The 25,582-nt window shown below is 46.5% G+C and overlaps 1 protein-coding gene across 2 annotated transcripts in view; it reads right to left on the bottom strand.

Annotated features, from left to right (window-relative positions):
• Positions 1 to 10,369: 10,369 nt before the first annotated feature.
• zbtb7c (zinc finger and BTB domain containing 7C) overlaps positions 10,370 to 25,582 on the bottom strand; it is a 46,230-nt gene continuing 31,017 nt past the window's right edge. For both annotated transcript variants that reach the window (XM_004910340.4, XM_004910338.4), the window contains exons 2-3: positions 17,700 to 18,866; positions 10,370 to 12,583 (exon numbers count right to left, since the gene is read on the bottom strand). In XM_004910340.4, coding sequence (XP_004910397.1) covers positions 11,977 to 12,583; positions 17,700 to 18,850 — 1,758 coding nt within the window. In that variant the 5' untranslated portion in view covers positions 18,851 to 18,866 and the 3' untranslated portion in view covers positions 10,370 to 11,976. The remainder of the gene's footprint in view (positions 12,584 to 17,699; positions 18,867 to 25,582) is intronic.

Genomic DNA, 25,582 nt, shown 5'->3' with positions numbered 1-25,582 from the left:
AGAATTCAGTGTTTTAAATTCTTTGTAATTGTAGTTACTCCTCCCCCCAAGGGCCCCTGGGATGCAGGGCCACAGACAATGCCATCTCAATTTAATTGGTTCAATTGAACAGCAGCTGCCCTTAGAGCCTGGGTATCTGGTCAGGCGGTTTGGGGTTGTGTTGTGGGAAATGCCTTATGACCAATCCCTTGGCCCCATACTACTTGTATCTAGAGTTGCCATCTTTGCTGTGGGCAAAGCCAAACAAAGGGGGTGGGGCAGATGGATTCAGGGGCGGGGCAGTGATGCTGGGGGTGTGTATGATGACATCAGAGGCAGACACAATAATGCCTGGCCTGGTTATGATGTCAGGGCAGAGTTATTACATCACTATGACGCTATTGGCTGGATTTCAGTAAGTCCAAGCCTTTCATTAAAGGCAAAGGATCTGTTATACAGAAACCAGTTATCCAGAAAGCTCTGAAATACAGCGATGCTAATTTAAAAAAGCTTTTTTTCTCATTTTACTTTCTGTAACAATAATGTACTTGATGATAACAAAACAAGGGGCAGCCCTACATGTATCTGAGGTGTGAGAGTTATAGTTTCAACTGTGTGGTTAATACCAATTTCATTTCAATTTCCAGGTTATTGGGAGCAACTTTGCTTTTACGTGTATGTAAAATGTGCCTTACAGTCCCTATATCTGCCATACTTGGTGTGGGCATTAAACAGTGGGTGTGGTCTGGGTGGAACAGGGAGTGGTCTGGGTGGAACAGGGAGTGGTCTGGGTGGAACAGGGAGTGGTCTGGGCGGTACAAGTGGGCATTTGCCAGAACCCACAGATTGCCAGTCCAGGCCTGGGTGGACATGTTACACAAAATCTTCTCATTTTTGCCCTCCTTGGGGCTTTTTTATGATTGACTGAGCTGAGAATGTGTGCAGCATTACTAGAGCCCTGCCTACAACTGAGCTATGGGGTAGGAATAGTTTCACAAAGGGAAAAGAATTTGTAGTCCCCCCAAAAGTAATAAGCATTGGGTTTAATTGGGATTGGTGGGACAAAATACAATGTGATAGAATCTTAAGAAATCACATCTTTGCCCCCAAATATAAGCGTGGAAATGTATACTTACTTATAGTTGCTTCCATTTGGGGGCAAAAATGTGAGTTTGAGGGGTTAATGTGCAAATGAGTTCTGTTGGGTGTTTTAGTAATTTGTAAAAAAGAAAACATTGGGGGTGTCTCTAAGGGGCCCATTCATGAAACCACGGTTTTCGGGTGGTTAAAATCATGACTGAAAAAAATTCGGAGTAACCACAATGATCTCCCCTGCAATCCATTTTAAACTCTGCTCAGCCTCAATTAAGCTCTCTAGCATGGCTGCCTGTTAAGCAAAGGAGCTTACAGACTACTTCTGCTAACATTCACAGCCCTTCCCTCCTCTGCTCCTCACTACATTCCCTCACTGGTCTTTCTGCTCCTCACTACATTCCCTCACTGGTCTCCCTGCTCCTCACTACATTCCCTCACTGGTCTCCCTGCTCCTCACTACATTCCCTCACTGGTCTCTCTGCTCCTCACTACATTCCCTCACTGGTCTCTCTGCTCCTCACTACATTCCCTCACTGGTCTCTCTGCTCCTCACTACATTCCCTCACTGGTCTCCCTGCTCCTCACTACATTCCCTCACTGGTCTCCCTGCTCCTCACTACATTCCCTCACTGGTCTCCCTGCTCCTCACTACATTCCCTCACTGGTCTCCCTGATCCTCACTACATTCCCTCACTGGTCTCCCTGCTCCTCACTACATTCCCTCACTGGTCACTTTGCTCCTCACTACATTCCCTCACTGGTCTCCCTGCTCCTCACTACATTCCCTCACTGGTCTCCCTGCTCCTCACTACATTCCCTCACTGGTCTCCCTGCCCCTCACTACATTCCCTCACTGGTCTCCCTGCTCCTCACTACATTCCCTCACTGGTCTCCCTGCTCCTCACTACATTCCCTCACTGGTCTCTCTGCTCCTCACTACATTCCCTCACTGGTCTCTCTGCTCCTCACTACATTCCCTCACTGGTCTCCCTGCTCCTCACTACATTCCCTCACTGGTCTCCCTGCTACTCACTACATTCCCTCACTGATCTCCCTGCTCCTCACTGCATTCTCTCACTGATCTCCCTGCTCCTCACTACATTCCCTCACTGGTCTCCCTGCTCCTCACTACATTCCCTCACTGGTCTCCCTGCTCCTCACTACATTCCCTCACTGGTCTCCCTGCTCCTCACTACATTCCCTCACTGGTCTCCCTGCTCCTCACTACATTCCCTCACTGGTCTCCCTGATCCTCACTACATTCCCTCACTGGTCTCCCTGCTCCTCACTACATTCCCTCACTGGTCACTTTGCTCCTCACTACATTCCCTCACTGGTCTCCCTGCTCCTCACTACATTCCCTCACTGGTCTCCCTGCTCCTCACTACATTCCCTCACTGGTCTCCCTGCCCCTCACTACATTCCCTCACTGGTCTCCCTGCTCCTCACTACATTCCCTCACTGGTCTCCCTGCTCCTCACTACATTCCCTCACTGGTCTCTCTGCTCCTCACTACATTCCCTCACTGGTCTCTCTGCTCCTCACTACATTCCCTCACTGGTCTTCCCTGCTCCTCACTACATTCCCTCACTGGTCTCCCTGCTCCTCACTACATTCCCTCACTGGTCTCCCTGCTCCTCACTACATTCTCTCACTGATCTCCCTGCTCCTCACTACATTCCCTCACTGGTCTCCCTGCTCCTCACTACATTCTCTCACTGGTCTCCCTGCTCCTCACTACATTCTCTCACTGATCTCCCTGCTCCTCACTACATTCCCTCACTGGTCTCCCTGCTCCTTACTACATTCCCTCACTGGTCTCCCTGCTCCTCACTACATTCCCTCACTGGTCTCTCTGCTCCTCACTACATTCCCTCACTGGTCTCTCTGCTCCTCACTACATTCCCTCACTGGTCTCCCTGCTCCTCACTACATTCCCTCACTGGTCTCCCTGCTCCTCACTACATTCCCTCACTGGTCTCCCTGCTCCTCACTACATTCCCTCACTGGTCTCCCTGCTCCTCACTACATTCCCTCACTGGTCTCCCTGATCCTCACTACATTCCCTCACTGGTCTCCCTGCTCCTCACTACATTCCCTCACTGGTCACTTTGCTCCTCACTACATTCCCTCACTGGTCTCCCTGCTCCTCACTACATTCCCTCACTGGTCTCCCTGCTCCTCACTACATTCCCTCACTGGTCTCCCTGCCCCTCACTACATTCCCTCACTGGTCTCCCTGCTCCTCACTACATTCCCTCACTGGTCTCCCTGCTCCTCACTACATTCCCTCACTGGTCTCTCTGCTCCTCACTACATTCCCTCACTGGTCTCTCTGCTCCTCACTACATTCCCTCACTGGTCTCCCTGCTCCTCACTACATTCCCTCACTGGTCTCCCTGCTCCTCACTACATTCCCTCACTGGTCTCCCTGCTCCTCACTACATTCTCTCACTGATCTCCCTGCTCCTCACTACATTCCCTCACTGGTCTCCCTGCTCCTCACTACATTCTCTCACTGGTCTCCCTGCTCCTCACTACATTCTCTCACTGATCTCCCTGCTCCTCACTACATTCCCTCACTGGTCTCCCTGCTCCTTACTACATTCCCTCACTGGTCTCCCTGCTCCTCACTACATTCCCTCACTGGTCTCTCTGCTCCTCACTACATTCCCTCACTGGTCTCTCTGCTCCTCACTACATTCCCTCACTGGTCTCCCTGCTCCTCACTACATTCCCTCACTGGTCTCCCTGCTACTCACTACATTCCCTCACTGATCTCCCTGCTCCTCACTGCATTCTCTCACTGATCTCCCTGCTCCTCACTACATTCCCTCACTGGTCTCCCTGCTCCTCACTACATTCCCTCACTGGTCTCCCTGCTCCTCACTACATTCCCTCACTGGTCTCCCTGCCCCTCACTACATTCCCTCACTGGTCTCCCTGCTCCTCACTACATTCCCTCACTGGTCTCCCTGCTCCTCACTACATTCCCTCACTGGTCTCCCTGCTCCTCACTACATTCCCTCACTGGTCTCCCTGCTCCTCACTACATTCCCTCACTGGTCTCCCTGCTCCTCACTACATTTTCTCACTGGTCTCCCTGCCCCTCACTACATTCCCTCACTGGTCTCCCTGCTCCTCACTACATTCTCTCACTGGTCTCCCTGCCCCTCACTACATTTCCTCACTGGTCTCCCTGCTCCTCACTACATTCTCTCACTGGTCTCCCTGCCCCTCACTACATTCCCTCACTGGTCTCCCTGCTCCTCACTACATTCCCTCACTGGTCTCCCTGCCCCTCACTACATTCCCTCACTGGTCTCCCTGCTCCTCACTACATTCCCTCACTGGTCTCCTTGCTCCTCACTACATTCCCTTACTGGTCTCCCTGCTCCTCACTACATTCCCTCACTGGTCTCCCTGCTCCTCACTACATTCCCTCACTGGTCTCCCTGCTCCTCACTACATTCTCTCACTGGTCTCCCTGCTCCTCACTACATTCCCTCACTGGTCTCCCTGCTCCTCACTACATTCCCTCACTGGTCTCCCTGCTCCTCACTACATTCACTCACTGGTCTCCCTGCTCCTCACTACATTCCCTCACTGGTCTCCCTGCTCCTCACTACATTCCCTCACTGGTCTCCCTGCTCCTCACTACATTCTCTCACTGGTCTCCCTGCTCCTCACTACATTCCCTCACTGGTCTCCCTGCTCCTCACTACATTCCCTCACTGGTCTCCCTGCTCCTCACTACATTCCCTCACTGGTCTCTCTGCTCCTCACTACATTCCCTCACTGGTCTCTCTGCTCCTCACTACATTCCCTCACTGGTCTCCCTGCTCCTCACTACATTCCCTCACTGGTCTCCCTGCTACTCACTACATTCCCTCACTGATCTCCCTGCTCCTCACTGCATTCTCTCACTGGTCTCCCTGCTCCTCACTACATTCCCTCACTGGTCTCCCTGCTCCTCACTACATTTTCTCACTGGTCTCCCTGCCCCTCACTACATTCCCTCACTGGTCTCCCTGCTCCTCACTACATTCTCTCACTGGTCTCCCTGCCCCTCACTACATTTCCTCACTGGTCTCCCTGCTCCTCACTACATTCTCTCACTGGTCTCCCTGCCCCTCACTACATTCCCTCACTGGTCTCCCTGCTCCTCACTACATTCCCTCACTGGTCTCCCTGCCCCTCACTACATTCCCTCACTGGTCTCCCTGCTCCTCACTACATTCCCTCACTGGTCTCCTTGCTCCTCACTACATTCCCTCACTGGTCTCCCTGCTCCTCACTACATTCCCTCACTGGTCTCCCTGCTCCTCACTACATTCCCTCACTGGTCTCCCTGCTCCTCACTACATTCTCTCACTGGTCTCCCTGCTCCTCACTACATTCCCTCACTGGTCTCCCTGCTCCTCACTACATTCCCTCACTGGTCTCCCTGCTCCTCACTACATTCACTCACTGGTCTCCCTGCTCCTCACTACATTCCCTCACTGGTCTCCCTGCTCCTCACTACATTCCCTCACTGGTCTCCCTGCTCCTCACTACATTCTCTCACTGGTCTCCCTGCTCCTCACTACATTCCCTCACTGGTCTCCCTGCTCCTCACTACATTCCCTCACTGGTCTCCCTGCTCCTCACTACATTCACTCACTGGTCTCCCTGCTCCTCACTACATTCCCTCACTGGTCTCTCTGCTCCTCACTACATTCCCTCACTGGTCTCCCTACATGTTCCTGGTCGTCTCCTCCGCTCCTCTCAGAGCCTCCGTCTCTTTACACCATCCACACCCACTGCGCTCTCTCGTCTTAAACCTTTCTATCTTGCTGCTCCTTCCCTCTGGAACCCTATCCCTGAATCCCTCCGTAGGGAACACTCACCCACTCTCTTTAAGGAAAAGCTCAGCTGTTACCTTCTGGGGCACTAAAACATTATTTTGCCCAGTCCTGCGCTTAAAGGACAATGAAAGGTTAATATAAATTAAAAGTAAATCTAAAGGCATTCTTTTTAAGTACTTACTGCATATCTAAATTCCCAGATCCCTGCTTGCTTCTCTGAGATATGGTGCTGGCAGCCTACAGCAGTGTGAAGCCTACAGTGACATCACTGAAATCTCTCTCCCCTTCCTGTAGGTGCCAGCGGCAGCCTTCCTACTTTCTGAGCATGTGTGTAACTTGATCCTGTTCTGAGCTACACATGCCCACCAGCCAATCAGAAGCGGATCTGGCAGAGGGGGGGCGGGGGGAGGGAATGAAACACATGTGCAGTATGAAGCAAGGAGGGAAAGGAAGGGAGAATACCTTTTTAGAGATGGCTGCCTGTTCTAGAAAATATGAAGTAAGTGTGAGTGAGTAAATATTGATTAGGTGAGCCAAAAGTGTGGCGTTTTTACTAAACAATAGGAGGGCTATCGGGCAGTGTGCTTTTTACATTTTGACTTGCATTCTCCTTTAAGGGCAAATGCCCATACCTGGTGCACTCTTACCTTCCAGTTTGTGCCTGTATGTTACCCAACCACTTAGACTGTAAGCTCTGCGGGGCAGGGACCTCCTTCCTACTGTGTCTCATACCACATGGCACTATATATATATGTATTTATTGTATTTATTTATTATAACACTTGCCCTCCCTGTGTGTAATTTTGTATATTGTAAGACTGTACAGCGCTGCGTGTCCTTGTGGCGCTTTATAAATAAAGTTATACATACATACATACATACATACATTTCTGATGTTCCAAAATGTCACAAAAATTCTTTTATCAGTCGTGTGAGGATTTATTTCATGGTTGGGGTATTCCCTTTTCTCTGTAATAATAAAACAGTACCTGTACTTGATCCCAACTAAGATATAATTACCCCTTATTGGGGCAGAACAGCCCTATTGGGTTTATTTCATGGTTAAATGATTCCCTTTTCTCTGTAATAATAAAACAGTACCTGTACTTGATCCCAACTAAGATATAATTACCCCTTATTGGGGCAGAACAGCCCTATTGGGTTTATTTAATGGTTAAATGATTCCCTTTTCTCTGTAATAATAAAACAGTACCTGTACTTGATCCCAACTAAGATATAATTACCCCTTATTGGGGGCAGAACAGCCCTATTGGGTTTATTTAATGGTTAAATGATTCCCTTTTCTCTGTAATAATAAAACAGTACCTGTACTTGATCCCAACTAAGATATAATTACCCCTTATTGGGGGCAGAACAGCCCTATTGGGTTTATTTCATGGTTAAATGATTCCCTTTTCTCTGTAATAATAAAACAGTACCTGTACTTGATCCCAACTAAGATATAATTACCCCTTATTGGGGGCAGAACAGCCCTATTGGGTTTATTTAATGGTTAAATGATTCCCTTTTCTCTGTAATAATAAAACAGTACCTGTACTTGATCCCAACTAAGATATAATTACCCCTTATTGGGGGCAGAACAGCCCTATTGGGTTTATTTAATGGTTAAATGATTCCCTTTTCTCTGTAATAATAAAACAGTACCTGTACTTGATCCCAACTAAGATATAATTACCCCTTATTGGGGGCAGAACAGCCCTATTGGGTTTATTTAATGGTTAAATGATTCCCTTTTCTCTGTAATAATAAAACAGTACCTGTACTTGATCCCAACTAAGATATAATTACCCCTTATTGGGGCAGAACAGCCCTATTGGGTTTATTTAATGGTTAAATGATTCCCTTTTCTCTGTAATAATAAAACAGTACCTGTACTTGATCCCAACTAAGAAATAATTACCCCTTATTGGGGGCAGAACAGCCCTATTGGGTTTATTTAATGGTTAAATGATTCCCTTTTCTCTGTAATAATAAAACAGTACCTGTACTTGATCCCAACTAAGATATAATTACCCCTTATTGGGGGCAGAACAGCCCTATTGGGTTTATTTCATGGTTAAATGATTCCCTTTTCTCTGTAATAATAAAACAGTACCTGTACTTGATCCCAACTAAGATATAATTACCCCTTATTGGGGGCAGAACAGCCCTATTGGGTTTATTTAATGGTTAAATGATTCCCTTTTCTCTGTAATAATAAAACAGTACCTGTACTTGATCCCAACTAAGATATAATTACCCCTTATTGGGGCAGAACAGCCCTATTGGGTTTATTTAATGGTTAAATGATTCCCTTTTCTCTGTAATAATAAAACAGTACCTGTACTTGATCCCAACTAAGATATAATTACCCCTTATTGGGGGAAGAACAACCCTATTGGATTAATTTAATGTTGAAATCATTTTTTAGTAGACTTAGGGTCCCGAGGATTCTGGATAACAGGTCCCATACCTGTACATGTGTGTGAATGACAGTAATAAACCCCCAATAAGAGACCACGGGTTTCCTATTAATCACTAAGGCAGACTTTTTTTCTTTATTATTTCTATATATTTTTACAGAGAGCCGACACATAAAAATTATTATAAATAGAAAAATAATTTGGAATGATTTTCATCAACCAGTCGAACATTGGTTCCAAGTCCTTGATGCCGTACAGCACTCTCCCTCTTTGGCTAATTAGAAACCTTTCCCAACTGTATGCACAGGAAACACAAAAAGAAAAAGGAAGTACCGGCCGTGTATGTACAAAGCTGAGAATGGGACAGGAAATGCCCTACGTTAACATGGTTCCCATACCAGGCTGCAGGTCTGTCCCCGCCGGGCCACTGTAGTTTGCAAGCTCTGAAGCGCTCATTGAGTTTAAGTCATTGAGGATCAGTCAGGCACCATGAAACATGTCTGTTAGGGCTTTAGATACACAGAAGGGTCCGTAGATGAGTTTAGGTAACTTTGCACAATTACTTTTTGTATTCTGGAACTAGAATCCCATTGGCTCCTTGTACAAAATTCGCCCTGCCTGCTGCAAAACACAATAAATATCCGAAATGTCTTAATCTTGCCCCCTCTTTCCCCCTATTCCACTTTGGTCACTTTGGATTAGAAGTAGAATCTTGTCTAAAGGTGGCCATACACACTAAGATCCAGCCAGAAGTAGAATCTTGTCTGTCTATAGGTGGCCATACACACTAAGAACCGCCCAGAAGTAGAATCTTGTCTGTCTAAAGGTGGCCATACACACTAAGAACCGCCCAGAAGTAGAATCTTGTCTGTCTAAAGGTGGCCATACACACTAAGAACCGCCCAGAAGTAGAATCTTGTCTGTCTAAAGGTGGCCATACACACTAAGAACCGCCCAGAAGTAGAATCTTGTCTGTCTAAAGGTGGCCATACACACTAAGAACCGCCCAGAAGTAGAATCTTGTCTGTCTAAAGGTGGCCATACACACTAAGAACCTCCCAGAAGTAGAATCTTGTCTGTCTAAAGGTAGCCATACACACTAAGATCTGGCCAGAAGTAGAATCTTGTCTGTCTAAAGGTGGCCATAAACACTAAGAACCGCCCAGAAGTAGAATCTTGTCTGTCTAAAGGTGGCCATACACACTAAGAACCGCCCAGAAGTAGAATCTTGTCTGTCTAAAGGTGGCCATACACACTAAGAACCGCCCAGAAGTAGAATCTTGTCTGTCTAAAGGTGGCCATACACACTAAGAACCGCCCAGAAGTAGAATCTTGTCTGTCTAAAGGTGGCCATACACACTAAGAACCGCCCAGAAGTAGAATCTTGTCTGTCTAAAGGTGGCCATACACACTAAGAACCGCCCAGAAGTAGAATCTTGTCTGTCTAAAGGTGGCCATACACACTAAGATCTGGCCAGAAGTAGAATCTTGTCTGTCTAAAGGTGGCCATAAACACTAAGATCCGCCAAGTGAGTGGATCTTCTCCCAATATCCCCTCGTATGGGTGGGCGATATCGGGCTAATTCAGGCTAATTTGGTCGTTTGGTCCCCAGGGCAACGGGTATAGGCACAGTCAGTTTGGGGACCTCATCAACGAGCCAATATGGTCCCCGATCCGACAAAATTTTTAAACCTGCCCGATCGACATCAGGCTCGTTGTTTGTGCCCATACACGGGCAGATAAGCTGCCAAATCAGTCTAAAGGTGCCCATACACGGGCCGATTGTAGCTGCTGATATCGATCCCTTAGACCAATTCAGCAGCTTATTGGCCCGTGTAGGGGCAGGAACGAGGGGCATGTCCTGAAATCGGCCAGATATCGATCGGGCAGGTTAAAAGATTTAGTTGGATCGGGGACCCCATCGGCTCGTTGATGCCGTCCCCGAACCGACTGCCCCATTGCCGCCATTCTAATTTGATCTTTTGGCCTACATTTTCCCTGATATCGCCCACCCATAGATGGGGATATCAGGAGAAGATCCGCTCGCTTGGTGACCTCGCCAAGCGAGCGGATCTTCACGTGTATGGACACCTTAAGGGACTCTAGCCCCATATGTCTGGTGCCTTCCCAAACACATAATTGCCCCGCCCCTTTTATGTCACAATTCTGACCCTTCATGCTATTACCCCACCCATTTTACATCATAACCCTGCCCATTGCTGACCCGCCCACTCTCCCCTATTCCCTGTACGGTATTATTGTTTAAGAAAGGTGGCAACCTTATACACAGGCCGATATTAGCTGCTGACTTGGCTCCTCTAGGCTGATTCGTTATTGGCCTGCGGAAGGGGCTATATATATATATATATAAAAACCCTGTTGGACTAGGAACACATCACCCAATTGAGTTGGTCCATTCAAAACAGGTCTGCATAGGCCCCTATTATAATTGTTGGCACAGGAGCCATATCATTGGATGGCCAATTCGGGCAAAGATCGACGTGATTGGTGATTCTCAGTAACATGGGATGGCGGTGGCTCTCAAACTATTACTCTTCCAGCTTGGCTGTGGCCATCTAAGCTCATGGATTAGCCCCCCATTGTCCTCCAAGTCATGTAGAACTGCAAATCACTGCATTCCCACCAACATCTGGGACCACTGCCCTCTGGTTCTGTTGGACCGTTCCTGCAAAGTAGCACATATAGACCCAAACACCTTTGTGAATATCATCAATGAATGCTCAGTATTGCGTGTATTTTTGCTCCTGGCCCTTGTGTTTATAAATTAACCCCTTTTTTAATTGAATTTGAACCCTCTTTGCATTATCTGTTAACTGTGGGCCAAACTTGCGATATTCCCCTTAGCACGTATTGAGTATGATGTAGGTAGTTCTGTTCCCAGCCATTGAGCAACAGGTGGGTTTTTGCTGTGTTTTGGGGTTTTTCTGTTTTTTGGTTTGCAGCTTTTTAGTTTGACATTTCCACTTCTGTCTGGTTGCTAAGGTTCCACCTTCCCTACCAACCAGGCAGTAGTGTGAGTGATAGACGATAGATGGGACCTAAATACAAAAATAACAAATAAAATGATCATCAATAAATATCTGGTCATTGGGCTTACCGACCCGGTACAGACAGACAGCATTGCTGCGCCTTTTCCTTACCTGGCATTGGTCAGAAATAAATCAGAGAAGAAAACATAATACACCGCTTTTACAGCTTATATTACAAGTCCATCCTAAGGTTAACTTCCCCTTTAATCCTGTGCGTACTAATGCGAGTGAGCATTACATTTCCCTTGGAGGATTCAGATGAATTACATGTAAACCAATGAGGACCAGCAAATTGGTAAAGGTTCAGTTTTCCTCTCTCTGTTTATAGAGGGGCTTCAGATAGTGACATACTGTATAATAAATTAACCTATTCGTGCCTGCAGCCCCACGTCTTAATGAAAGGGGGGTGGGGAGAAAACTGTACATGCATATATGGGTCTGAGTGCCATAGGTACGTATATCAGTATTATACTGACATGTGAGTGTGCACTCACTCTTTGGAGAGGATTTGTGTTGCAGAAATATCTAGATAGCTATAAAACATTCCGTAGGCTACACAGTACATTGGCGCTTGGCCCTTGTTACAAAGCTTTACTGTAGCTGTTGACTGTTTCCGACGCGCGGTTGTACGACAGGTCCCAAGGGTTCCCACCAACCAGGAACTGGCTCGGAGAGAGGGTCTCGCCGCGGGGTAACGGATACGCAAAGAGTCCGCCGTTCCGTTCCGACTCCAAACGGGCCTTTTCTAACAGTTTCATTTGGGAGTCTTCAAACTGGCTCTCCAAGTCGTGCAGGTTGATCATGCCCCTGGCCTCCCCCATAAAGCGCTTTTGGCTGGGCCCCGGGACGCACATGGTCCCGTCCAGACCGGGGGGCATCACCATGAAATTCTTATCCTCCTGGCGGTTGTTGCGGGCAAACATGAGACTCGCCGTTCTCCATGCCGCCGGCTTCCTCCCTCTCCGGGGCCTGGACATGCGACAGCTCTGTCTCTTGATGTGGCGGTGAAGGTGGTCGGAGCGCGTGAAGCTCTTGTAGCAGAACTCGCACTGGTACGGACGCACGCCCGTGTGGATGCGCATGTGGTTTTTGAGGTCGTAGTTGTGGACAAACTTGGCGTTGCAGTGAATGCACAGGTACGGCCGCTCCCCCGTGTGTTTCCGCATGTGGATCTTCAGCTTGTCCTGCCTGCAAGAGAAACATACAAATGGCTTGGTTATTCTCATCTTTCACTTTCAGTCTTGCCTAAGCCTCCATTGTGTCCAGCTGGCAAGTACCCCTTCCCATAGCCCTCCTATTCTAACTCCACAAGAGACAATAAAGTCCCGCGCAGAACCAATTTTGAAGACCTTGACCCGCAACCCGACCTGACCCACAACCGTCTTTTCCATAACCCAATCCATGACCCACTGACCACCATTAAAAGAATACTGTCAGGGGAAAACATGTTTTTTCCTAAACCCATCAGTTAATAGAGCAGAATCCTGCGTTGCAACAGTCACACTTTACTGCTGCGCTGCAAGTTGGAGTGATATCCCCCTCCCCCCCCAGGAGCCGATCAGCAGAACAATGGGAAGGGAGCAAGATAGCAGCTCCCAGTAGGTATCAGAATAGCACTCAATAGTAAGAAATCCAAGTCCGGCTTGGGACTCCTCCAGTTACATGGGAGTAGGAGAAACAATAGGTTAGCTGAAAGCAGTTCTAATGTGTAGCGCTGGCTCCTTCTGAAAGCTCAGACTCAGGCACACTTTACTGCTGCGCTGCAAGTTGGAGTGATATCCCCCCCCTCACCCCCAGCAGCCGATCAGCAGAACAATGGGAAGGGGGCAAGATAGCAGCTCCCAGTAGGTATCAGAATAGCACTCAATAGTAAGAAATCCAAGTCCAACTTGGGACTCCTCCAGTTACATGGGAGTAGGAGAAACAATAGGTTAGCTAAAAGCAGTTCTAATGTGTAGCGCTGGCTGAAAGCTCAGACTCAGGCACACTTTACTGCTGCGCTGCAAGTTGGAGTGATATCCCCCCCTCCCCCCCAGCAGCCGATCAGCAGAACAATGGGAAGGGAGCAAGATAGCAGCTCCCAGTAGATATCAGAATAGCACTCAATAGTAAGAAATCCAAGTCCGGCTTGGGACTCCTCCAGTTACATGGGAGTAGGAGAAACAATAGGTTAGCTGAAAGCAGTTCTAATGTGTAGCGCTGGCTGAAAGCTCAGACTCAGGCACACTTTACTGCTGCGCTGCAAGTTGGAGTGATATCCCCCCCTCACCCCCAGCAGCCAATCAGCAGAACAATGGGAAGGGAGCAAGATAGCAGCTCCCAGTAGGTATCAGAACAGCACTCAATAGTAAGAAATCCAAGTCCGGCTTGGGACTCCTCCAGTTACATGGGAGTAGGAGAAACAATAGGTTAGCTGAAAGCAGGTCTAATGTGTAGCGCTGGCTGAAAGCTCAGACTCAGGCACAAGGCACTGAGATGGCGCCTACACACCAATATTACAGCTACAAATACATTTGTCGGTTCAAGAATAAAAGTTTAAATGGTAGAGGCAATTATTTGCTGTGTAAAAATCGTGGCAGTATCCCTTCAAATAGGAAGGGCTGTTGCTGAAATTGGCCACATCCCAATCGGGCAGGTTTGATTTTGCCATTGGATCAGGGACCACATTGTCTTCTGTCGTTTTAATTCAAATAAGCCCAATATCGCAGATGGCACCATGTATGGCCACCTTTAGTATATAGCAGATAACAAAAAAAGGCTAAAATTCAGTTACAATGGCGTTCTGATGGCACAGTATTTTGCCCATTTTACAATCCTTGGAAACAGCCCCTCCCATACATAACTTGGGGGGGGGGGGGCAGGGGCAACCCCACAGACTGGATTTGCCTTGGGACTAGGGGTTAGGCAGACAGAATATGGGGGTACAGAGATATTTGGAGGCTCAGGTAACAAACAGTGCGTAAAGTTGGGATCAGACCATCCAGCTCCTGGGGGGGGGGGTATAAGGAGGCAATAAGTCACAGGGGCAGACCTTTCCATGCATCTGGCAGGGGATGGGCAGACTGGCGGGGGTGGCAGTTGAGTCTAGCAGAGGCATCAGGGCTGATTGGAACAGGAAAAGAAGTGAAGGACAAAGTGGGAGGATGGCGGGACCCGGGGGCAGATATGGGAACTGAACTCCATCAGGGTCGGGCAGTGTGGGAACGGGCTTTATTTACTGTACTGCTGATATGTCCCATCAAGGTTACCGGCACGTATATAAATAAAGATAAACATACGTATATCCTGGCACTGAGTGTTACGGGGCCCCATCGTCCCACTGCCAGTGTTGTGTCTCTCCCACAGCTGTGTAGGGGCCCGAGGGGATGGGCACTGAGTGTTACGGGGCCCGAGGGGATGGGCACTGAGTGTTACGGGCCCCCATCGTCCCACTGCCAGTGTTGTGTCTCTCCCACAGCTGTGTAGGGGCCCGAGGGGATGGGCACTGAGTGTTACGGGGCCCCATCGTCCCACTGCCAGTGTTGTGTCTCTCCCACAGCTGTGTATGGGCCCGAGGGGATGGGCACGGAGTGGGGCCCCATAGGCGGCTGCTGTACAGCGGAACAACATGGCAGGGCATTGTGGTGTGAGAGTCGGTATGGTCCTACCCAGCAATACTGTTCCCCTGGCAGCGCTGTATATTTGGGGGGGCGGGGGGGTACATCCCTGCCCAGTCATTGTAGGAGTCACACAGCAGTAGCGACAGTAGAAGGAAGGGGGCCGTGTAGCCTGCCCAGCCCTGTACCCTGTGCCCAGTACAGCTCAGTAATGCAAACTGGTATGAAAATACATAGAAAGGTTAGAATTTTACTAAATCTGCCCCCAAGTGTATGGGCTGCTGCTTCCCTCAGTGCTTTTTCCCATAGTAAATGAGCCATTATGTGCGTGAGTTTGGTGTCTTTTGTCAGCCCCCCCTGCTATGTTGCTCTGTATGCACAAGTACAGAAAAGCACTAAAAAACTGACTTTGATGAATTTAAAAATATTTTGGCTTTTAAACTCATATTTATGACTTTAAAAAGTCATAATTAAGTTAAAGTCAGAATTTCGAGTTATGAGTTTATCAAAAAAAGCACCGGAGGGAAAAAATCATAGAGACTTTTTCAAATTGTCGCACAAAAATTAGTGTCAAAAATCAAAAAAACTCTAAAACTTTGAAGCAAATAAAAATTTTCCAGGGAAGGGACATCTGCCATTGACTTGTACGTGACCTCAATGGGTCAAACGCAAATAAATTGTGACTTTTTCAGCATCAAAAATCCCAACCCGAAAAAAGACACAGGTTAGTAAATGTCCCCTTTAATGGGGGGGTCAAATTTAAGTTAACTTTTAGTATGTTATAGAATGGCCACTTCTAAGCAACTTTTCAATTGGTCTTTAGTATTTATTTGTTGTACTTTTTGAATTATTTGACTTCTTCTTCCAACTCTTTGCAGTTTTTATATGGGGGTCACTGACCCCGGCAGCCAAAAGACTATTGCTCTGTGAGGCTCTAGTTTTATTGTTATTGTTACTTTTTGTAACTTTCTTTACTATTCAGCCCGTCTCCTATTCATATACCAGTCTCTCATCCAAACTGCTCCCTGGTTGCTAAGATAACCTAGACCCTAGCAACCAAACAGGTGCTGAAACCCCAAACTGGAGAGCTCCTGAACCGAAAATGAAATAACTAAAAAAAACTGCAAATAATAAAAAATGAAGACCAATTGCAAATTGTCTCAGACTATTATTTAAAGGGGTGAGTTGACTATTAGTAAGATGTAGAGAGTAATATTCTGAGACAACTTGTGATTGGTCTTCATTTTTATTATTTGTCGTTTTTTAATTATATAATAATTATTCAGCAGCTCTCCAGTTTGGACCCTAGCAACCAGGGAGTGACTTGAACAAGAGACTGATATATGAATAGGAGAGGGGCCTGAATAGAAAAAAAAAGTTATAAAAAGTAACAGTAAAACTGGAGCCTCACAGAGTAATCGTTTTTGGCTGCCGGGGTCAGTGACCCCCATTTGAAAGCTGCAAAGAGTTAGAAGGCAAATAGTTCAAAACCTATAATGAATAAGGAATGAATAGAATGTGGGTGTATTAAACTGTTAGAATGACATATTGGGGCATCGCTATTGTAGAACAGCAGCCTTCCTGTTTGTACCACTAGGTGGCAGCAGATGTTTACTGTACCTAGCCTTACTCCCATTATATAGCCTTACTTATTATTATTGGGTTACTTTAGGCCTAATCTACACAGACGCTTTGCTGCTGTGATTAACTGTATGTATGTAGTAATCATTTCCATGAGCATTATGGGTAGTACCATGGATAGTTAGGGCTACAGGGTAGAGATGTACCGGCAGCTGGACATGGTGATTTTTAACCAGAATTTTCAATTCGGATGCATTCACCAATGGGAAGAAACTGATAGATACACCAAACAAAATGTGCCCCTTTGGGATTATATATTACCAAGGGTAACATGCGTCCCACAGCAACCAATCGCTGGCTTGCTCTCATTATGTTAATAGCACTAGACCAGTGAACTCTAAATGCTCATTGGCCAGTTGGGTTAGTGGCTTGAGGTGGGAGAGTAGCAGCTAGGTCTCGCTTACCAGCATTAGCCCTAAGGAGCCTATGGAGACTGCTGCATTGTTTAATAGTCTCGAGCACTATTTCCCACTCACTAGGTGAGAATGTGATTTTTTGCAAAATTGTAAATGTAATATAAACATCATCTCACTGAAATAAGAAATTTCCTAAATATAATTTAAAAAAAAATCTGCACTGTTTACGAAATAATCGAGTTACTTTTCTCGGTATCTGTCTCTCTTCATTCTGCAGGTGTTGGAGTCAGGTGTTAATTGATAGTTAGGTCTTGCTGTCTCTCTACATGCAGGATGTGTGCCGGAGTCAGTTATTATAACAACGGATATAGGCAAAGTCGGTTCAGGGACCGCATCTACGAGCCGATGCAGTCCCTGACAGCTTAGAGAGCTGAAAGCAGGAAGTAGTGTTCTGACAGTCCCTAACAGCTTAGAGAGCTGAAAGCAGGAAGTAGTGTTCTGGCTATTATGTTAGACATCTGCCCACTGCAGCCTTTATAGATTTCATTTGTTCCTAACAAATTATATTATTTTGCACAGTCTGTCCATTTTACCCACTTTCATTTTTACACTGAACTGTTGCTTTAAATGAAAGCCCAAATGCAGTGATGCCGGTGGCTCAGAGAGAAGTGGCGTGACCCACCAATCACGTGACCACTCCAATAGACTCACCTAGTGAAGCGGACCTCGCAGATGTTGCACATGTATGGCTTCTCTCCCGTGTGGGTTCTCATGTGCCGGGGCAGTTTCCCCGCCCCCATGATGACTTTGTGGCAGATGGGACATTGCTGCGACGCCTTTGGCTTTAGTTTTCTCTCTTCCTCCAAAGGCCACGGGGGAAACATTCCCAGATGCGCCGCGCTGAGGAAGCTGAGATAAGCGCTGTAGTCCATTTCTGCCTTAATCTGCCCAAAGTGGCTGCCCGGATGGGCCGCAAACACCTCCTTGAAAAAATCATTGGGGAAAGGGGGTGCAGGGAGCTCGTCCTGCTTCTCCTCCTTAATCTTTCTGTTTTTGATCACAAGATCCAAGGGCCCGTTGTCTTCCGGTTGCTCTTGGAGTTGGGCAAAGGCCCCTAAGTCGCCGTTCCAAAGGTGGGGGAAGAAGCCCGGTAGAAAATGAGAAATAGTTGGCCTTCTCTCCGCCATGTTACTTTTGGGGTACAGGTTTTCACTTAGTAACGATTCAATGGAGAAATCCTTTATAGCGCTCTGGCCGGTAGAGTTGGTCATGGATGAGAAATGCGTTGGGAGGTCCTTCTGCGATTCATAGTGCCCCTCCAGCTGCTCTGAGGTCGGGGGGCTTTGGTGACAGCTGGATTCCTGGATATCAGTCTGGTTCTCCTCATTCATGAAGTCTTTTGTTTCTTCTTCATCGTCGTCATCGTCATCATCCTCATCTTCTTCCTTTTCGTTGTCCTCTTCCCCGTCTCTGGGCGTCTCTAAAATCTCCAAACATACGTTGATGATGCACTGAATCTCCAGCATCTCGGCCGCGTCCAAGATGTGTTTAACGTTGGACGCGGTGATGGTCAGAGTGGATGTGTAGGCAAATTCCAATATGGCTGAAAACGCGTCGGGCTCTACAAAGTCAATCTCATATATGTAGGGCTGATCTAATAACGAGCCCGCGGTAAAGAGCTTCTTAAAATACTGGCTGCAGGCGGCTAAGACTGACCGGTGCGTCCTGTACTCCTGTTCCTGGACGATAAGGATGACATCACAGAGGAGGCCATCTTGTCTCTGGGCGTTGAGTCCACACAGAACCTCACTGCTGTGATTGGGGAACGGAATACCAATTAGATCATCCTCCGTGCTGGCCATGTTCTCATGTGTCTTCCTGAAAGGGAATGAAAGATACAGGTGAGTAAATTCTGGGTCCAGGTAACATTACCCAAGTATCTGCTCCCCAAATGATCTCATTATGCTTCTACTGTGAGCCAAAGTCTAAGGGAAACACTATGGCACCCCCTACCCATATGTATAAATACAAATATACAGAGAAGGAATGTTCTGGGCACACAATAAGCTGTACCCCCATACTGTACTGTCTAAGGGAAACACTATGGCACCTCCTACCCATATGTATAAATACAAATATACAGAGAAGGAATGTTCTGGGCACACAATAAGCTGTACCCCCATACTGTACTGTCTAAGGGAAACACTATGGCACCTCCTACCCATATGTATAAATACAAATATACAGAGAAGGAATGTTCTGGGCACACAATAAGCTGTACCCCCATACTGTACTGTCTAAGGGAAACACTATGGCACCTCCTACCCATATGTATAAATACAAATATACAGAGAAGGAATGTTCTGGGCACACAATAAGCTGTACCCCCATACTGTACTGTCTAAGGGAAACACTATGGCACCTCCTACCCATATGTATAAATACAAATATACAGAGAAGGAATGTTCTGGGCACACAATAAGCTGTACCCCCATACTGTACTGTCTAAGGGAAACACTATGGCACCTCCTACCCATATGTATAAATACAAATATACAGAGAAGGAATGTTCTGGGCACACAATAAGCTGTACCCCCATACTGTACTGTCTAAGGGAAACACTATGGCACCCCCTATCCATATGTATAAATACAAATATACAGAGAAGGAATGTTCTGGGCACACAATAAGCTGTACCCCCATACTGTACTGTCTAAGGGAAACACTATGGCACCCCCTACCCATATGTATAAATACAAATATACAGAGAAGGAGTGTTCTGGGCACACAGTGTGCATCGTAGCATGGCCAATTCTTACCAACATTTCAATTGGTCTTCATTATTTATTTTTTATTGTTTTTAAATTATTTGCTTTCTTCTTCTGACTCTTTCCAGCTTTCAAACAGGGGTCACTGACCCCGGCAGCCAAAAACGATTGCTCTGTGAGGCTACAATTTCATTATTATTGTTACTTTTTAATACTTTTCTTTCGTTTAGACCCTCTCCTATAAATATATCAGTCTCTCATTCAAACCAATGCCTGGTCGCTAAGGTCATTTGGGCCCTAGCAACCAGATAGCTGATGAAATTCCAAACTGGAGAGCTGCTGAACAAAAAGTGAAATAATTACAAAACCAAAAATAATAAAAAATGAAGACCAATTGCAAATTGTCTCAGAATATCACTCTCTACGTCATACTAAAAGTTAACAACCCCTTTATACAGTATAATGCCGGATACATAGGGAAAGAGGGAAAAGATATTGCCGACCCTCCTACAATTATCCCACTCTCTGGAGAAGCCACGGCAGCCACGGGGCCATTACCAGTAAATGGTGTTTCTAGTTGCCGGTCATTATTTCAGCTGCAGGAAGGGAATTTTCTGTCTCATTTGAGGACGATGTGACCCCCTCCCCACATCCCCACCCTTTCCCTTTTTATCTGTTTAACTGGATACATAATTGTCTGCATGTGGTTTGAATCTCTGTGGTTCTGCTTTGGTGATCAGATGACAGGGCAGAGTCACTGAGTGGAATGATCCGGCGGAGGGAGGGGGGGGGGTTTGTTTTCATGAGTGCATGGAGGCCTTGCCGCTATCTCTGCCCACCCTCCCACACACCCAAATGGCAACTCTGTAATGATCAGTGTGTGGGAGAAAGGAGAGGGGGTCTATGGGAAAGCAGACATCGGTAAATAGAGGAGGCCAGCTGCTGCCGTGGGGACCACCTACATCTGTCGGGGCTTTGATCTCATCATTAACCCCTTCACCTATTCTGGGGCAAATAAATCAGGAGAAGCCTTGCCATTCGGGCAGATAAATCCTGCTGAACCAGAGTATCAAGTCACCAGGACTTCCAGGCACTTTCACTATATTCTATTAAAATCACATTAAAGGGGAAGTTCACCCAAAAACTGTTTATTTGGGTTTTTTTTGACAAATTAAAGAAAATACAATTATTATTAACATTTATTTATAAAGCGCCATATCCCGCAGCGCTGTACAATAAGTGGGTTTCATACATTGGGCATACAGAGTAACATATAAAGCAACCAGTAACCGATACAGGAGGGGAAGAGAGCCCTGCCCAAAAGAGCTTACACTCTACAAGGAGTAACATATAAAGCAATCAGTAACCGATACAAGAGGTGAAGAGAGCCCTGCCCAAAAGAGCTTACACTCTACAAGGAGTAACATATAAAGCAATCAATAACCGATACAGGAGGGGAAGAGAGCCCTGCCCAAAAGAGCTTACACTCTACAAGGAGTAACATATAAAGCAACCAATAACCGATACAAGAGGGGAAGAGAGCCCTGCCCAAAAGAGCTTACACTCTACAAGGAGTAACATATAAAGCAACCAATAACCGATACAAGAGGGGAAGAGAGCCCTGCCCAAAAGAGCTTACACTCTACAAGGAGTAACATATAAAGCAATCAATAACCGATACAGGAGGGGAAGAGAGCCCTGCCCAAAAGAGCTTACACTCTACAAGGAGTAACATATAAAGCAATCAGTAACCGATACAAGAGGGGAAGAGAGCCCTGCCCAAAAGAGCTTACACTCTACAAGGAGTAACATATAAAGCAATCAGTAACCGATACAGGAGGGGAAGAGAGCCCTGCCCAAAAGAGCTTACAATCTACAAGGAGTAACATATAAAGCAATCAGTAACCGATACAAGAGGGGAAGAGAGCCCTGCCCAAAAGAGCTTACAATCTACAAGGAGTAACATATAAAGCAATCAATAACCGATACAAGAGGGGAAGGGAGCCCTGCCCAAAAGAGCTTACAATCTACAAGGAGTAACATATAAAGCAATCAGTAACCGATACAAGAGGGGAAGAGAGCCCTGCCCAAAAGAGCTTACAATCTACAAGGAGTAACATATAAAGCAATCAATAACCGATACAGGAGGGGAAGAGAGCCCTGCCCAAAAGAGCTTACACTCTACAAGGAGTAACATATAAAGCAATCAGTAACCGATACAGGAGGGGAAGAGAGCCCTGCCCAAAAGAGCTTACACTCTACAAGGAGTAACATATAAAGCAATCAATAACCGATACAGGAGGGGAAGAGAGCCCTGCCCAAAAGAGCTTACACTCTACAAGGAGTAACATATAAAGCAATCAATAACCGATACAAGAGGGGAAGGGAGCCCTGCCCAAAAGAGCTTACAATCTACAAGGAGTAACATATAAAGCAACCAATAACCGATACAAGAGGGGAAGAGGGCCCTGCCCAAAAGAGCTTACAATCTACAAGGAGTAACATATAAAGCAACCAATAACCGATACAAGAGGGGAAGGGAGCCCTGCCCAAAATAGCTTACACTCTACAAGGAGTAACATATAAAGCAATCAGTAACCGATACAAGAGGGGAAGGGAGCCCTGCCCAAAAGAGCTTACACTCTACAAGGAGTAACATATAAAGCAATCAGTAACCGATACAAGAGGGGAAGAGAGCCCTGCCCAAAAGAGCTTACACTCTACAAGGAGAAAGGGATACTACTCAAAGTAGTATCTGTCACTTTTTAACTTTAAAACCTTTGAAAATGTGTAACGATTGGATAATGGAAAGTTGCTTAGATTCACATTTTCTTTATTAAATATGCAAAAAAAACCCAGTTTTACTGTTTTTTGCATGGAGTTTCCCTTTAAAATTAGCTTTCCGTATGATGTCTGATCGTTATATCTAATTAAGTGTAAAATGTATTTTAATAATAATCTTCGTTAACCATCTACTTGTATTTATTCTAGGCATGTTTGTGGCATACGGGTGCCTCCATGTCAGGTGTATTATAGTATGGGTGGGTGTCCTGTAAGGGAATTACAGCACCGAATTGCCCAGACTGGGGGCAAATGCCAGAAGGGCTGCTGTAAGATGCCATAGACCAGGGTCGGACTGGGCCCCAGCCCTAGTGGGCCCTGGCGGCCCAGACCCAACCCTTACCGGCACTCCCTCTGCCCGACTGTTCCTTCCCTGATCCGTTAAATATATGTGCGCTCAGGGAGGATGTCGGGTGGGGGCCCCTCCGGGGGGGGTTAGAAGACGCGGCCAGCGGGGCACCTGCAGGGCTCCTGGGGGGCCCTGCACCCCTCAGTCCGACCCTGCCACAGACAGTCACTATTCATTGGCCTAATGGGGGGCTGTTTGTGCCTCTGGGTACTGGGAATGCAGGGGGGCTGTAAGGTGCCACAGACAGTCACTATTTATTGGGCTGGGGGGGCTGTTTGTGCGCTTGGGTACTGGGAATGCCAGGGGGGCTGTAAGGTGCCACAGACAGTCACTATTTATTGGGCTGGGGGGGCTGTTTGTGCCTCTGGGTACTGGGAATGCCAGGGGGGCTGTAAGGTGCCACAGACAGTCACTATTTATTGGGCTGGGGGGGGCTGTTTGTGCCTCTGGGTACTGGGAATGCCAGGGGGGCTGTAAGGTGCCACAGACAGTCACTATTTATTGGGCTGGGGGGGCTGTTTGTGCCTCTGGGTACTGGGAATGCCAGGGGGGCTGTAAGGTGCCACAGACAGTCACTATTTATTGGGCTGGGGGGGCTGTTTGTGCCTCTGGGTACTGGGAATGCCAGGGGGGCTGTAAGGTGCCACAGACAGTCACTATTTATTGGGCTGGGGGGGGCTGTTTGTGCCTCTGGGTACTGGGAATGCCAGGGACTATTTTGAACCCCAGACCAGTGCCAGTCTGCCACCTTTTGCCCCCAGCATACCTGCCCAGACAGAAAAGGGCTGGGGGTGGTAACTTAAGGCACAGGGCCACAAATGGCCAGAGTGTGATATAAATGGCCAGAATGGAAAGGAATAGGGCAGGGTTACACAGTGGCCAGTGGGGATAGAGAGGGAGCAGGGAGAGGGAATTGGGACAGAACAAATAGGGGGTACAAATCTATAAGCAAGTACATATCTGATAAATTTGTAATAATAATATGGCTGCCCGAGGCAGTGGCTTGGGGGCCCAGACTTAGGGGCAGAATTGTGGCAAATTCCTGTTTGCTCTATATACACCTGGAAGACTAGTCTGTAGGCTGCAACCTAAAGCCTATATTTAATAGGGTGATCTCAGAGTCCCCAGCGCTCCAAACCTTTCCGTGTAATACAACATTGACTCTGGGAAAGAACATTTTTCTTCACAGATTCTATAGCCATTTCTGTGGCAACTCCCATTAGCTCGTTACTCGCCCAGCTACAAATCAGTCGTCTATGAATCCCATTGCTATCAGTTTAATTACTCTGGAGAATGAAATATGCCCTACCTGAGCATTACCACTAGGGGGCAGTGTCCTTCCTACTGCACAAGGTAGTTATTTGCATTGTATCTGCCTGAGTGGAGGAATGAAATAGACAAGGAGACTCTTTGCTTTAATGTTAATATCCGTCCCATGAAAGACCAACTGCAGTAACCTGGGGGGGGGGGTCAGTACTTTCCAAGGGGGAGCTGTACCCACAAACTGCCCTACTGCTGGAATCTTTCCTTCCCATTCATAATGTTCCTCTCCTGCATAGTCTTCTTTTCTGTTTTTTAACCTTCCAAAGCAGCAGTTCAGTCACACTTTATGGCTGAAGCTTCTGACTTTCTTTGTATAGAGTTGATACAAATCAGCCTCTTGTTCCAACAACACAGAGCCGCCATTGTGAGGTAGGAAAAATACTAAGAAAAGGTCAAATAAGGATTTAAACAGTCCATTTATCTGTATTTAGTTTGTCTCTCCCATCACACAGGATACTCTGGGCTTTGGGCTTCTTTCTGTTTATAAATATCACCACTTATTCCCCTTTATCGCTACTAACAATTATTAATAAATTACCATTACAGGTATGGGGACCCCTTTACCCCAGGACCCCTTTACATTGTGTAAGGATAATTAGTGAGTGTAATTTCAAACAGCTTTTACACAGCTAATCTGATATTAAAACCCATCTCTACAACTTCATTCATAAAGCTACAAACATATATTTCCTCTTAGTACAATTATTTATATTTATCTTTAATGTCTAAATTTATTGTATAAACTACAAAAACCATGAATAACCTGTACAATATATAGTGGATAATGCCCCCCCATTGTAAATAAAATAAGAAGTTTCATGGCCAAATAAAAGAGGATGAAGGCTATACAGGATATTCTTGTGTACTGTATACATATAAACAGTCACAGAACCCCCCAGTGACTTTTAATATCCTTATCATTTACAGTAGGGGGTACATTATCCCTTATAATACATGAGTGATACTCAGAGTTCCCTGTATAACTCAGCCTGCAGCCTTGTGCCTTTATATGGGCACAGAACCCCTCAGTGACTGCTAATATCCTTATCATTTACAGTAGGGGGTACATTATCCCTTATAATACATGAGTGATACTCAGAGTTCCCTGTATAACTCAGCCTGCAGCCTTGTGCCTTTATATGGGCACAGAACCCCTCAGTGACTGCTAATATCCTTATCATTTACAGTAGGGGGTAAGAGTATCCCTTATAATACATGAGTGATACTCAGAGTTCCCTGTATAACTCAGCCTGCAGCCTTGTGCCTTTATATGGGCACAGAACCCCTCAGTGACTGCTAATATCCTTATCATT

This window comes from Xenopus tropicalis, chromosome 1 (genome assembly GCF_000004195.4).
Source record: "Xenopus tropicalis strain Nigerian chromosome 1, UCB_Xtro_10.0, whole genome shotgun sequence".
In the NCBI taxonomy this organism is placed as follows: Eukaryota; Metazoa; Chordata; class Amphibia; order Anura; family Pipidae; genus Xenopus; species Xenopus tropicalis.
The sequence above is the reverse complement of the archived record's forward strand: the minus strand, read 5'-3'. Positions and strand labels throughout refer to the sequence as shown.